The sequence below is a fragment of the Sturnus vulgaris genome, chromosome 22, assembly GCF_052056855.1.
Source record: "Sturnus vulgaris isolate bStuVul1 chromosome 22, bStuVul1.hap1, whole genome shotgun sequence".
NCBI classification, from domain to species: Eukaryota; Metazoa; Chordata; class Aves; order Passeriformes; family Sturnidae; genus Sturnus; species Sturnus vulgaris.
In genome coordinates, this window is record NC_142264.1 from 4,048,135 (window position 1) to 4,064,037 (window position 15,903).

Genomic DNA, 15,903 nt, shown 5'->3' on the forward strand with positions numbered 1-15,903 from the left:
TGCTTCCAAATTGTCAAATACTCCACACATTTAGGCACGGAATTTTTTTAAATACACTTCTTTTGACTTTCTTCTTTTCCTTCCAAAAAGCTCTAAACCCCCCTGTTTGAAAGGAGGAGTTGCTGGTTTGGGCAGTGCTGCTGGGCAGGCCCTGCCATGCCAGGTGCTGCATGCAGGAACTTGCACAGAAGGACTTGGTTCCTTTTGCTTTCAAAGGTTGGATTAAATTCCTCTTTTCCCTCTGACATCAAAGCAAGTGGGATTTTGCTGTTGACTTCACTGAGCTGAGATCCATCCACTGTGGTTGTTAGGATGGTTTTAATCTCTTGCAGGAACTTAGAAATACACAATAACCAGTTTTTAATGTGACTCAATCTTAAAGAATTGGGATTTAAGAACAGAGTTTCACTTCATGGGAAAAATTCTGTATCCTTTTAATGGGGATGGAATTACAGCAGTTCTGTCAATATGAAACAGGCTCCTTCAAGAATTACTTGAAAAATATAAAGCAATCAATTGTTGTGTTTGTCAGCTCCATGGTTTAGATTGCCATGGAGGCTCTGAGTGGTCAGCTCAAAAGCTGCAGGGGCATTTCCCAAGTTTTCAGGAGGGTTAATATTTATAAAATTCCCTAAATTTGCCACGTGGACAGTACAATAAGCTGGGAGTGCAGTGGGACAGGGAGGGATTGAGGAGCTGAACGTGGTCTGAGTGGGATGGTGCCTTTGGAGGGAGGTTCAGCTCTGCTCTCAGCTCTCCATGCTCTGAGTCATGTATATATTATAGTCCTGCACACAGGAACCTCATTATGATGCTCTTCAGTTCTCATTGCCTCAACTCAAGTCCATTATAAGTACCACGTTGGAACATGTATTTTTTGGGCTTCTGTGTGCAGCCAGGGAGCAAGCTGAAGTGCCTGTAAAATGTATATTTTATATTTAGGTATATGAAATATATATGTGGCTATGTCTGGGCGTGTGAATGTTCACCTGCCTACAAAGAGAATAAATTTGATCTTTCAACTTTTATGGAGGGGGGCAAGGGGGACTTGGTGAGTTCTAGAGAAGGTGTGTGGAGGTTAGTAAAAAGTTGTTATTAAAACAAAATCCTTCATTTTGTTTTGAAGTATAATGGAAGCAGGAGATGTTACAGCCAGGCTTTTTGGTGGGTTTTCCCCATATTTCTTTTTTTTTCCTGTTTTAGGAATGAACTTTTCTACCTCAGTCTAGTCTTACTGTGTTTCAATTTTTTTTTTCATTATAATGTTCTCTTAATGAAATCAGAAGTTTTCAGTACTTATCCCAGCCTCTCAAACCTAAAACCTGCCAACTCTATCAGTGGAACTTTCCTTCTTCTGTCAGAAATCCGTGTATCTTTTCCTGGTGGAGTTGGCGTTTTTGGGAGTTCCCCTGATATCTCAAACTGGTTAAATAATGTTGCATCCTGACTGTTCTTTCTTGCATTTCTTCTTTTAGCTTATAAATATTGTTATTGTCCACAGTCATTGGTTTGGGATCTGCCAGAACAGGCTTTGAAAAAGTTCTCCTATCCCACTGGTTCTCCACTGCTGCTTATTTAACAGAGGGAACAAATTTAGATGGGGAACAGATCAAGCAAACCTCTGGGGTAGGCTTTTATCTTTGGGGTCTTGGAAAAATGTGTAAGGTCTCAAATTAATTGTCTTGCTCATGCAAACCAGGATTAAAGCTTGCCTGGGTGAGTAAAGCACATGGAGTGGCTTCCTTGCCCTTCCAGTAGCACTGATTTATTTGATCTGTCCAGACACTCAATCATGGGCAGGTTTTATTTTCACAGTTTGCCTTTGAGTCAGTTTTAAATTTAGATATTTTTTATTATTATTATTATTGGGGTGGGGGTTTTTTTGTTGTTGTTTTTTAGATGAACCTCCCTGGAGGACAGGAATGAAACACAGGTTTTTTTTCATGCCCATTAGGGTGCAATTTTAAAATGAGATCTGTCTCAAGGGTCTGAAGGGGATAAAAGACAAGGTGGAGATGGGAGGAGGGGAGAAGCTGTTTTCTGAGGACATTATGTTTCCTGCCATTTGCTTTTTTTTTTTTTTATTTATATCTCTTGCACTGACCTCACACTTTGGAAATTATGCACCTAGTTTTTTATCCCTCATTTTTGTCTTACTTTTTTTTTTTTTTTTTTTTATTTTCCCCCAGCACCAGGAAGAAGAGATGCCTCATTTTGAAACCTAAAGGGGGGAATAAGAAAAGTCCTTTGTAATATATTGCCATATTATCACTAAATCCCCTGACAGTTGTGACACAGAAGCAAGTCACCTGTCACTTAAGCTTGAGGTCTCTTTAATTTTCTCCTGGAATTCGCACCAGGCTGTCTTTAATTTGAGGCCTTTATTGGAATTCTGAAACCTTTCTGCCTCCCCGGTGCTCAGATCTATTCTGAGTGCTGTTACAGAATGTATACAATAACCAACACAGGGATTCAGAGGGGGCTGAAGCACTGTTTATTTAACACTCTGGAGGGATTTTCGTGCTTATTCGGTCCTGGCTACCCAGCTTTCAATATCGCTTTGACAACCGTTATGCCCTTCTCATTAATTTTAAACAGTTAAAACACAGGAAAAAGAGAAAAAGTTTTCATTATTAAAGTGCTTTACTTTTTAATAACAGAGGATTCTGTCCGCCAGGGGAAAGGGCAAACCTCACTAATTTCACATTCATATTAAAAAGCGCTGGGAAGGTGACACTTGGTGCTGCCAGGCTTAACAAAAGGAAAGTGCTGGGGGCCGGGAGGAGCAGGCGGGGCCAGAAAGTTTTGTGTTTCACGTCGGTGGAAACTTGGGAGTGACAACAAAGGAGTGGCCACTTCAGACACGCAGCTCCACTTGGGGGTCACTGAAGCTCTGCAGAGCCCCCGGGCTGGGGACAGGCTCAGCTTCAGGGCACACCTGAAGTCAAACAGCACCTACCTGTGAAAGGAGTGTCCAGAGAAGGGCAGCAGAGCTGAGGAAGGGTGCAGAGAGTGAATTATGTGAGGAGCAGCTGAGGGAACTGGGGTGGTTGAGCCTGGAGAAAAGGAGGATCAGGGAAGACAACTCCCAGCCAGGTGGGGGGGTCAGGATCTGCTCCCAAGGAGCAAGGACAGGAGGAGAGGACACAGCCTCAAGCTGTGCCAGGAAAGGTTCGGGTGGAATATCAGGAAGAATTTCTTCACTGCAAGGGTGGTTAAGCATTGGAATGGGCTGCCCAGGAAGGTGGTGGAGTCCCCATCCCTGGAAAAACTGGACATGCTATGTTTTGGTTGATAAAGTGATGGTCAGCCAAAGTTTGGACTCAATGATTTTGGAGGTCTTTTCTCACCTGAATGATGCTGTGATTCTGTGAGATGGGTCACGAGCTGTTCCTGAGGGGACTGGGAGACAGCAGAGACCAGAAACCTGGGAGAGTTGATGTGTTAAAACAGCCATGCTGTCTTTGGAGATGCAGGTGGACAGTCAGTCCAGGCAGTGAGTGAGCAGGAGCTCCAGCCCCAAGTGTGTTTGCTTTGCTGAGGAATTACCCAGTGGCTGGAAGCTGTGGGATCCTGAGTTTCAGAGAGGGCACAGTGCAGGGCATTTAAACTGCATTTGAGGTCTGTCTTTGGGCTGTTGGGTGCAGAGTGGCACATCTGGGACAGGAGAGCATTTTGTGCCAGGTGCTGGCAGCCCCCACGGTCCCTGGGGTTGGTTTGTGGTGCCAGTGGGATGTGGCTCCTCTGGAGTGGCAGCAGCACAGAGGAAAGAGGGGTTTGCAGCATTAGCATGCAGATCTGCCAGAGCAGAACACCAGGACTGCTGCCTTGGCACAGGCCTCCTCCAGAATGCCAGGAGCTGGATGTTTGTATTCAGTCAGCCCAGCCCGGGTGAGGGGTCTGACCAGTATCAAGTTGCTGCCTTGGATCTGGCACTCTCACATTTGGATGCTGGCTCCTGTCTGAGTCACACTGGGGAACTGTGGCCCTTTTCTGGGAGAGGTGCACATCCATGGATGCTTGGCTGTGCACTTTGCTGTCAGCTTTCCATCAGAAATTTCACTTCTTTTTTGGTCCACATTGCCTTTCTGTGCCTGGATCTCTCAGAGAGGGAGTGAGCCTCCCTTCTCCCAGTAACAGCTTGTTCCCAGGAATGTTTGTTTTCCATTTCCTGATCCCAGGAAAGCTGAAACACGTGCAGAATTGCTCTTTTGGCCTGAGGAAGTTTATTCTGTCTTGCCTTTGGTGCAAGGGGCTTGTCCTGCTCTAGAGGAGCCAAGTGATGGCAGTTCCAGTCAAATGTGTTGACAGTGAGGAAACTTCATGTAGAAATCCATGCTGGAATTCATGAGAAGTTCATTTGGTTGCCTTTGTTCACAGGTGCTGAATTTGATCTCTTGAGCTCTTCTCTGGAGCTTGGGGGTGATTGTGGATCTCGTGGTCTCCTGCCCTGGGTGTTTTGGGGAAGTGCACAGGGGAACTTGCAGTATCACTCTGAAACTCTTAGTGTAGCATCTGGGGGGAGTTATTCCAAATAATTCCAGTGGAAACAAGCAGTGGGATCTGGCCTAGAAGCAAAAAAAAAAAAAAAAAAAAAAAAAAAAAGTGGGGGGAAGAGGAAGGGAAGGGAAAAGAAAAGCAAGGGAAAAAGATACGTGATAGATGTTAGAAAACACAAAATTAAAACTGATTTGTTCTCTCCACCACACGGCGCTCACTGGCTGCTCTGACTTTAACATCTTTATCTGGATTCTTTTTTTTTTCCTCTAGTAATATTGAGAGGATTACCTTTGTTGGCCCCTGGGTAGTTGCTGTGTGATTTTACTGTTATTAAATCTATTGTAAACTGCTTCATTATTCCTGACTCAAATTCTCTCTTTCCTCTAATCCTCCTGCCTCCCTGGTAGAAATCCTGTGGCAAGAACCCTCAGGAAGTCCGGGAGAGGGCCACAGTCCTGCAGACAAAATTTGAAAATCACGTCCACTCCAGCGAGAAGAATGTCCAGTGGGCAAAGAAAGGTCAGTGAGTTTCCTTCCACTTATCCCACAGGGCTCAGAGGAGCTGCCAGGGTTTTCTTCTGGGGCACAGCATCAGGGAAAAGGCCTGGAAGAAACATTTTGGGGCTGTGGGGCTCTGCAGGGGGTTGAGGCAGGCCCAGAAGGCTTTGTGGTGATATTAAATGTTAATTTCTGGCGTTCCCACATTACGTGCAAACGAGATTTAGTCTTGGCTTTCAGTGGGACTCACATCCGAGGGCTTTGACCCAATCACAGGAGTGAGTGGGTTGTGTGTGTTATTCTGGGAAGGGGATGGGTGACTTCCTCCACCTCACCCTGCTGCAATTCCCATCAGATGCCTCCAGTTCACACCAAGAGTGAATTTGAATCCTGAAAGACAGGATACAGCCCTGACCAGGAAATGATCTTGGACTGGAGCTGGTTGTATGGGATGGGAGATTAAAGAGAGAGGGGCAACAACTCAAAAAGGCAGGAGGAATGAAAACTGGGATGGACTGACTCTGCCCTTCTTCCTCTCAGTTTGGAAAATTGAGAGGAGGACGGATTTGGGAGAAAGATTAAACTCTTGCTGGGGATGTGGTAGGAAAGGAAGCACCAAAGTGTCTCCTGAGAGGAGCCAAAAAGGTGGTGCAGGGTAGGCACTGTGGGAAGTCAGGCCCCAGAGCTCCTGGGCAATTCCTTGGAATTTGACTATGAGTTACTGAGACAAGTCCACAAAATGCAAACCCTTTATGATGAGACTAAGCCATTCTTGCTCACAGTATTTAGGACTGAAGCCTTTACCCTTTTTTTTTGAGCCTCCTCTTCCCACATCTCCCTTCCTGATTGTTTCCGTTTTTTACCTCATTGTTCTGAGTCAAGTTCTGCTAAGTCTAAGCCTGTGTACAAGTTATTTCAGTTCTGCAGCATTTCCAGCTGAGGAAGTCCTGGTGAGACAAATTTTAATGGTCTGCATCATTCCTGTTTACCATTCTGTGTACCTGCTGTGTGCACCTGCATACAGGTGTGGGACAGGTGTGCCTCGTGTGCTCACCTTCTGAAATCACCTTCCAAGGGGTTCAAAACCAGATGGGGAAATTGCTCTTGGAGTTATACAATAACTGGAGAAGGGGAGGCTGTTCTCAAGATGAAAGTTAAGTTCAGCATGAAAATTGTTTGGAATCTTGAGAAGTTACTGTTCAGGAGGTCAGAGGTGCTGTTTTTTTTCTGAATGCTGTACTCCCTTCTTAGGTGATGACACAGCAGAGCAACCAGAGTTATCTCCTGTGACTACCTGCTTACCCCAATTATTCTGCATGCTTTTGATTATGTGTGGCTGTATTGAGGGGCAAAGTATTTGAAATTCTGTTTCACTCTTTGCTCTCCCCCCACCTCTGCACATCCCTGGGCTGAAATCTCACCTCCAGCAGTTGCAGAGCTGATTTCAGTTCCTTGGGGTTTTCAAACACCTTCTTCCTGCAGTGAAAGTGTTGGACTTGCTACACAAGCAGCTTTCACCCCGTTTTCAAGTGTGTGGTGTAATTTTGTAGCTGCTCTTAAATCCACAATCTCAAAGCATGTTACTAACATGATCATAATGCTTCATTCTGCATGGATGAGCTTCTTGCTGCTCCCTTGGGACTTCTTGTACCCCTTGCAAACTTCAAACCTGAAATGCCTGTGACAGGAACAACCAATTAATAACTCTGGTCACACCTAAAAAACCTCTGTGGTTCCTCTCTACCCAATGCCACCGTGCACACACCCCCACACACACTTGTTGCTGACCTCAGCATTAATAACTTCTTTAGCCACAGAAAAGAAGCACAGAAAATACATCAAGAAATGCTGAAATGTTGTGCATCCCATTTATCTTGTAGAGGAGCACTCCACCTCTTTTTCCAACTCTGCTATCTACATATGCAAATTTTCCACTGCTGAGTGGCTTCCATAAGCCCCTCTTCCTCCCCTCTGAGCCAGGCATCATGAATAATTAACATGGCAGCTGGCTTTTGCTTTCATGGCAGACAATCAATTGGAAACTGTGCCAGAGATGCATTTGTTTCTCTCTCTTTTTCTGTTTTTCCCCATTTTCTGACCTAGTCAATGTTAATAAGCAGTGTTTGCACTGCAGCCTGCTTTCAAAAGGCGAGTGGCTCCCTGCCCGCTCTCCCCTTCTGGCTCTGGGTCCCGTGTTTTTCACACTCAAATCAAATGGTTCAGGGAAGGTGCTGCCCTTCAAACTTGATTGACTGATCAGCAGCGAGATGGGTGGGAGGAGGGGTCTGGCTGGGCCCTGCTACCTGAAGGATGAGCCTTAGCAAGGGTGGAGCCCCTTTTGGGAAGGGCTGGATGCTCATCCCAAGGCTTTGCAGGTGGTAGGTGCTTCATTTTGGGGCTGTGGGGCCAGAAAGAGCTCAGGAGGCTGATCCTGTGTGCCCCTGAATTATAGAGAGGGTAAGGAAGCAAACCCTGCTTTCCTCCTCCTCATTTCCCACTTTTACAGCCAGCAGTTGAGCATTTTGCCTTCTCCTTTCTGGCCTCAGCTCCCATGTGTGGACAGGGACAGCAGAGCCCAGGAGCCCGGGGCAGTGGCACAGAGCTCAAATCCGTGGTGGTTTTGGTGCATCCTTGCCTCCTGGTCCCACCTGCTCTGGCAAAATGCCTCCCAGTTTATCCAGCCATGCCCTAGGGCCAGTGCTGGGAGCTGGCTGCCAGCTCAGAGCCTGGTGAACAGGTTATGTCACCTGTCACCCTCTCATATCTCATTACCCTCTCATCCCCTGTTTAAAATAACAACAAACCAGCCCATCTAACCCCCATCATACATAGAACACACTGGGTTTTTTATTTTCATCCTTTGATTTTCCCCACTTATATTTCCTGGAGAAAAAAAGGGGATGCAGAGGTGCAAAGGACCAATCTGAATCCATGAGCACAAGTCCAAATCCCACTCCAAGGCAGTACATGTTACCTCAGACTTGTGTTAGTGTGGCAAAAACTCTCAACAGCTCAGGCAATTTGTTCCTGTGACATCAAGATAAGGAACCCTGTACATGAATTATGGCTTGACCAGCACTGTTACCAGTCTTTGTGAGTTGTTTTCCTAAAGCTCTGTCTCTTTGATCCCAAAAATAATAAAAGAATTACAACTTAAAAAAAAATCCAATAAAACTTCCAGTATCTGGCCACTCTAATTGCACATAAAAGCCAGAAAACATGGCTCTGGCAACACTGAGAGGTCAAAGACCTGATAGTAAAGATTTTTAAAAGAATCTCATCCACAAAGATCTTCATTTCAGCCTCGTGGGTGCTGTAATGAACATCTCAGCTCTGAGCTGCTCAGAGGTGAGGCAGTTTTCTGGGCTGGGATTGTGACCTGCAGGTCCAGCCAGGCTCTCAGTTCAGCTCTGGGTTAGTGCCTCCCTGGTTTTGTGTGCTCTGACTCACAGCTGGATCTGGCAGATGTCTGTCAGGACTTTGGGAAGAGGGGAGCCTTTGACACTTTGATTCTCTAACTCTGATCTGGGGAGTTGGTAGCAGCAGCTTTTCCTCTCTGCACGACTGTGGGAGGTGAGCTCAGCCTTCCTAATAACGGGATCTTTAGTATCAGCCATTTCAAATGCTGGGAGGCAGACAGCTGTATTAGCTCCAATGGGACTGAATTCAAAGCAGGAGCAAGTTCCTATTGTTCCCTTTGAAGAGTTACACCTTCTCATAGGTGAATTTGACCAATAACTTTATGAAAAAAAAAAAAAGCAGCAGAACAGAGTTTTTGAGAGCATTTGAGCTGGTTTATAAGCCCTCAGAAGGATGGCCTTCAGACGAGACACTGAGACAGTATTTGGAATTTAGCATTCTCTTTTTTGGGAAAACACAGGTCTCTGGGTGCTCAGAAGCCTCTAAAAGAGCAGCACTGTGAAATTGGGAAGAAGGTGCAAAAAACTCAATCTTTTCTTCTCATCGATTGGGAAAAGGAGTTCGCTTTGCTCAGTAAACAGAGCTTTGATGGATTCCCTGGGTCCTTCCAGGAGCTGATCTGCTAAAATGACATTTTTATTACTGTTCATAAACTCCAATCTCCGGCTGCTGCCAAGAGATTAGACATAAGCTGTGGGCAAACTTGCTGGTCCGGTGGCTCAACAGGCAAGGGCAGGAGAGGTGAGAGTTTAGAGCTCAGTGCTGTCAGGAGTGAGAGGGAGAGGAAGATGCAGGTGGTGCTTTGGAGTGAGGGCTGGGGAGACACAGGAGGTTTAGCAAGCAGAGGAGCAGCAGGGGATTGGGGGGAGGCATTTTCTGAGCTGCAGAGTTTCCTTCCTGGAAGTCCCTCTATTCCCAGAGCAGGGGCCAGCCCGGGTTCTGGGGATGGGGAGGAGCAGAGGCAGTGCTCATATTAGTGGATGATTGTCTTTAGAGCAATGAGCCCTGAGGGAAGGGCATTACAGGAATATAAAGATGGAAAGGGAAATTTGCACACAGTTCTATTATTTTTCCCTTTTGAGAAGGTGAGCTCTGTTCTCAGTGTGCTGATGAGGCAGGAAATCCATCCGGCTCTCAGATATTTATAAGGGACTAGCTGGTAACTGGTGAAAAATGCATGGACTACTGGGACTCTAATGTCAGAGGAGTCTTCCTGTGCCATCTCCATGCTTCTCTTTCTTCATCCCTGCATCTCTGTTCCCACTCTCCTCATACCTGCTGCCCCTCAGTGTCAGTGACTCTTGAGAGATGTGCTACAAACTCACCTTCTGTGGCCAAAGGAGCAGCCTTGCAGGAGGCAAACCCAGTGCAATTGGATGGAGCTTTGTTTCAATTCCTAACACCTCCCCAGCACCCACCTTCCCCTTTTGGGATTGTACCAGTACTGTGCAACCTTCACAGGTTTTTAACATGCCAGCCTTTTCTGCCAGCTGCTGACCAGAAGGTGTCCCAAAGGACCAGAGCAATGTCCTTTCAGCTGGAACAGCTGAATCTTTAACAGTGTGTATATATATATATATGTGTGTACATAAAAATGCAGGAGCAAACAGAATTCACTGGTGTTTTTCCTTCCCCTCAGCACTGCAGTCTTTCCTTTGTGCCTATACCACCTATCCCAAGGAACTCAGGCATATCTTCCACATCAAATCTCTCCACCTGGGTCACATGGCCAAGAGCTTTGGGCTGAGAGATGCTCCCCAGAACCTGACTGCTCTTCCAACTGCAGGCTCAAAGAGGAAAACCAAAGCAAGACCAAAAAGGTAGGTCAGTCTGATGTTCCTGACATGCTGGGCTGTGCTTTGCTCCTCAAGATGGTTGGGCTCCAGGAATCAATTCAAAAAGCAGATCTGTTGGTAGAAATGATTCTTCTGCAAACCTGGAGGTGTGGGTAGTTCTGGCAAAAGCATTTCTGCAAAATCCTGTGGGATCTCTCCTGAGAATAGTCTGCAGCAAGCCCAGAGTTGCAGCTCTGTCCCCTCTAGTGTGTGCTCAGGGCTGTTCTGGGTCCTCCTGTTGTGTGTGAGGAGTTGGAGACTCCCTGATGTTGCTGGAGGAGCCCTGGACCCTCTTCTGTGCTTGCAGAGGAGCTGAAGGTGCTCAGTGCATCTGATCCTGGCTGCTCTGAGTTGGTTCCACAGGATAGATAATCCTCTTTTTAGGGATCACAATTGTAAGGACATGCTCTCTTCCCTACAGCAATGGCAGGATCCAAACCTCTGCCTTGCCACTAAAATCACTGCAATAATTCAAAGGAGGAAAATCTTTTTTTTTTTTTGCATCAATTGTGACTGTTTTCATGTAGTTGTGGCTACAAACTCCATTGGCAAACCTTAGTCATGCAATTAAAGCACTAATCCACATAATTGTTCCAGGGCTGGGCACTTCTCTTACACATGTACCTATCCTGTGAAAAGAAAAAATGCAAGGGGAAGGGATTTTAAAATAAAAAGTTGGAGCCTGCATTGTCCTGCTTTCAGCAGCCACCAGGGACAGGCCACTGCTCTGCCTCCTGCTCCAGCTGACCCTCCTCAGCAGATGGGCAACAGGATGGGAATGCCCCTGTGAGCAGGGGATTTAACGGAGCTTTATTTCGGGAAGAATAGCCTGATTAGCTGATAAAGAGCATGTAAGATGGTATGGGGTGGGCTTTGATGTCTTGCTGGCCCAGCAGGGTGTCAAGCTATGACTGACAGTAGCGTGTCACAGGATTACTTGGCCTGTAACAATGCCTCTCTCTGTTCCTGTGATGTTGCTACTCTGTTAGAGCTACTTTTTCCCTTGTTACAAACCTCTTTTAGACGGGGGTTCCTCCTCCCCAAGCCTTCATCCCATTATAGCACAGACAAGCTCAAGATACAGTAGGTATTTACACGCAGGGTTGGGGGATGTGGAGGTGTTGGAACAAATGGCCTGAGAGTGATTTGAGAGCTCATTTGCACGTGGATCACAGAATTGCAGCTCAAGGAAAGTGGGCAGACTTTGCACAGCTCCATCACAGCTCAAGCTCCAGATTTCAAATCCGGGAGCATCTGCAAAGTTAAGACCCTTCAAAAAATAGCCAAAGTTGTGATGTGCAACAATTGTTCCTGCCTGTGAAACTTGGTTCTGATCGGCTTTCTCTGTGTGTGCTTAAATAAATAAATAAATAAAGAGAGAGGGCTTATTAGTATTTATAGGATAGTTTAGAGAAAGTGAGTATCAATTCAAATTCAGTCTGCACTTGCATAAATCCAAGATAATGCTATTAAGTTAGAGAATTGCTTTTGATTTCACACTGACAAAGCAGAAAGCAAAACTTAGCCTGCCTTTTAGAAGACAAATGGTTTCTAATAGTAAAATGCAAGGCTTGAAATTATAACAGCACGGCCACAGAGCAATCATTTTAATTATATTTCTCACATGATGCTGTGAGTGTTGGTTGTCGTATTACACATTGTCCCCCAACATCCGATACTGGTTTTTAATCAGGCTGCTCACTAAAGCCTCATCTCTCAGCACCTGCCTGGAGAATAAAGAGCAGGCACTCCAGGTTGAAAGTGGGGTAAAGGCAATCATTAAATGTTTCCTTAAGAGGACAAAGAAAACTTCTCATTTCTTTTGAAGTCTCCTTTTATGTTTCACGCCTCCTTGGAGAGCCTGCTCGGGGAAGGTGAGACAGTGAGAGGGAGCAGCCAGGTGTGTGATGTTTCACTGCTCAAACGTGGGAGCAGCCCTCTCCTCAATGCCCATGTTAACTTCCATGTATTTTTCAGAGGTCTTTGTGCAAACCAGCTGTCCCCTCAGCTGTAGTGGATCTTGCAAAACCCGATGTGAAGACGGAGAAATAATTGCTCGTGATGTTTTGTGAAAGTTGCAGTGCTGTGTTTAGGTGAGAGATGAGCACACGAACCAGATACTGCATATTGAATTACAGTACACCAGCTTAGTCAGTGTCTGGGCTCATGCTTTGGCTGCAGGGTAGAGGCAAGGAAGCTGATCCCACTTCCATTGAGGGATTAGCTGTCCTTGCTTCACTGTGGAGTCGCAGCACGCCGAGGAAGTGGCTGACAGGCCAGATAGACTTGTCTTTTGACTCCTGCACAATGCAAATGCCAAAGACCCACTGCCATTCCACCATGCCTCCCTGTGCTGCTCAGGCTTTTGCATTCTGGATCAGTGGCCTTTCATGGGAGCCTTTGGCAACTGAGGGTCTGCTTTCCCTTTGAAATCAGGAATGCCTGTGTGTGCCCCCAAAGGCTTTCACTGCAGTGAGGAGTTGCAACTTAATTTGGCTTTTTTGTGAGTTCAAGCCATTACATAGAAAGATGACTCTTGAGTTCAGCTGATTTTGTGGAACTCCCTGCTACAGGAATCTCTGATGCAAGAAATGCTCAGAAAGATTGAATTTACTTACGAGTATCACGAATTGCTACAGCATATGCAAAAAGTGATAAAAAACAAAGGTGAAAACCCCCTTCAGAATTTAAGTGAAACCCTCAGGTAAAATGGGACCAGTAAGAGGTATCTGATGCTGTACATCATTATCACAGTGCCATTGCTCTGACGTGGAGATGGGCATGGCCTGAAGGCTTTGGCTGCAAGATCATTGTGTTAATTCATTCTTCAGCATGGTCAGATAGAGTCAGACAGCTCCTGGGAAACAGACCCTGCAGGCTGTGTCCTCCACATGGCCAGGGCAGCAGTTTCCTTTGGGTGCAAACTCGTAGCCTTTTACCTTCTCTCTCACCTCACATCCTTGGTTCCACTTTTGAACATCTTGGCATTGACAATTCTGAAAAGACTGATACAGGGCTTGTGATTCAAGGCTGCAGCTGGGCCTCCCTGCACAACAATTGTCTCATCCTTAGAAGCACTTTGCTTGCCAGTTTTTATGTGTACATTTAGAGTTTTTCTGATATTACTTAATTAGTCAAAATGCAACTTTGGAATCCTGCCCACTGGGAATTTCACTTGGTTTGGGCAGTCTGTTCTAGAAAGCTAAATTGGAGCTCAGGTAAGAGCATGAATCCATGGGCAAATGGAGCCAAAAATGAGAGTAAGAGACATGGCTGCTGTGAAAGGAAAACCATCACTCTTCATTAAGGCAGTTCAGGGACACAGGTGAGTCCTGACTACCACATCATGATGTTATAAAAGAAATCCTCTTATGAAATTAAAGTTTTATAATAGTAAAATCCATCTGATTGTTTCCTGCATACAGCAATGCCCTTTATTACTGTCCTGTTCCACTGTGGCTGCAGCACAGAGCCTTTGCTCCATCTCTGATCAAGTTAACAGTGCTTGCACACAGAGCTGGAAAAACTCTGTGCACCAAAAATTATCATCTCTCTCTAACTGAAATATATTCTGTCCTCTAGGCTGGGAAAGGGCCTGACAGAAGCAAGAATCCTGGGAGGTTCCCAGCCTCCTAGTGCTGCTTTTGTCCTTTTTCCATAGGGTGAAGACCAAGGGCTAGCAGTGAAAGTGAGACTGGGGTTTCTGTGTGGCTGAAATGCATTTGACTTCAGTAGGGCAAGGTGGGCTTTGCTGTTCAGCACATCCCAGTGTGGAGACCACCCTGTCCTGAGTGTTCTGGAACAGGCTTGGTGCTCATTCTGCCTGGGTAATAATTTTCCTCGATCTTCTCAAGCGTCTGCATCATCTGGGAGCAGAGGACCTGGGCCATCTGTTGACCTGTCGACAGCAGTGTAGGATTGCTGATGGATTTCTTGCCCCCACCTTGCAAAAACAACAGCAGCAAAACCAACCCAAACAGGGTTGCATTGGCTGCAGATGGTTCATCCAGTGCTATAAGTAGGAAAAGCAGGTGTTGCAGCAGCCTTGGCCCAGAGGTAACCCAGCTCTGCTGCTGGCACAGTGTCAAGGAGCTGTTGGAGATGCTGTCAGGCAGATTGATAGTGCAATCCACTTTGAAATGTTTTCTGATAAATGGAACGGCCTCCTCGAGTCTCCTCCAAAGACACACCGTGAGTTCTGGGACTGTGAGTCACAACTTCATCCTCCTCCTTCCTCAGCTGGAGCAGTTTGGGAGCCTTTGGCTGCTGCAGATGCTGGGAGTTGGTTAAAGGTCACTACACCTGTGCACTGCATTGCAGCAGCATCTCACACAGCAAGACAAAAGGAACAGGCAGTGATGCCAACCAGGTTGAGAGACACCTCCAAGAACAAGCTCACTCCCCACTGAGGTGGAAAGATGAGCAGAGGCATCTTCTGAGGCAGCAAACAAGAGCCAGGAGAAGATCAGTCCAAACCATTCAGATTTCCTCAGGAGTGGAGGGTTGGGCATCCCTAAGATCACTGTGGGTCCCGAGTGGGGAAGGGGAGCAGCATGCTGGGAATAGCTCTGTAAGTGGGTGCAGAAGGGAACTGAAGCACAGGAAAGGAGGATTTATTCTTTCCTTCACTGGACGCTTTTTCTTCCAGATGTTCCTCTCCTGCCTTTTCATCATTCAGTGATGTATTTTAGCAAGATTCACAAGTTTCTCATGTTTAAACTGAATCAAATCATTCCAGTTTTCTGGAGGAGAACGGGGCGGGGGGGTTTGTCTTTAAAACTTTGGCCTGGTCTTTCCCACCCTTTCAGGAGACAGCAAAGTCATCTGGGGACAATTCTTCTTTTTCCTTATTGTCTCTCTGCTGGGGGTCTTGGTACCAGCTTTTGTGAGGTTGCAGCTTAATTACAGATGTGCAGAGGCAGCTCTAAGCCTGAGTCTTTCCTTCCCTCCTCTGTCTCAGTATGCTGTGATACCTAGACATGAGATCACAGCAAGACATGCTCATAATCCATGTGTTTTTCCAGTGATGGGAACGTGGGTTCTGTCTGTGTTGCAAATGCATCTTTACATTTACAGCCTTTCTGTGAAGCTTTTTGCCACAGTATCACTACACATAAAATTAACATCCCACCAGTCCTCAGCAACAGGGAAAACACAGGGAAGGGGGGGAATGGACATGGAGGCCAAAGAGATTCAATACCTTGCCCAAGGATGCTCAGGGGGTGAGTGTTGAGGTTTTACTCAGCTCTCCTGGGCTTTGTCTCACAACGTTGGTGAGGGAAGGTGCCTGTGGTTGTCTTGCTGCCCAGGCAGAGCCCCAGAGACTGTCACCAGTTGGGCAGAGAGGGGAATTCACAGCTTTACAGCAGAAATCAGGGCTCCTGCCCTGGTGCAGTTTCCTGGTGTGCTGTCACTGCAGGCTGGTGCTGTTCCCTGTAGCTCTTCCATCTCCTGGTTAAACGGGGCCTTGACAGCTGCTTTTCTTCTGTCCATGATGAGCACAGGTTCCACAGCACAACTCCATTGATTTTTGTGGCCCCGGGTTAGAGGGAGAAATCTCCCTTTTCCCTGCATCCCTGCTTTTCTGTGTACAGCTGATCACCTCAGCAGGGAGTATTGATTTACTAATTGGGCAGCAATTTCACCTGAT

The 15,903-nt window shown here is 46.3% G+C and overlaps 1 protein-coding gene across 2 annotated transcripts in view; it reads left to right on the top strand.

Annotated features, from left to right (window-relative positions):
* Positions 1 to 15,903, top strand: part of DDX31 (DEAD-box helicase 31) — a 43,325-nt gene that overhangs the window by 25,401 nt on the left and 2,021 nt on the right. For both annotated transcript variants that reach the window (XM_014873243.2, XM_088177487.1), the window contains exons 18-19: positions 4,908 to 5,019; positions 10,058 to 10,238. In XM_014873243.2, the coding sequence (XP_014728729.2) occupies positions 4,908 to 5,019; positions 10,058 to 10,238 (293 nt within the window). The remainder of the gene's footprint in view (positions 1 to 4,907; positions 5,020 to 10,057; positions 10,239 to 15,903) is intronic.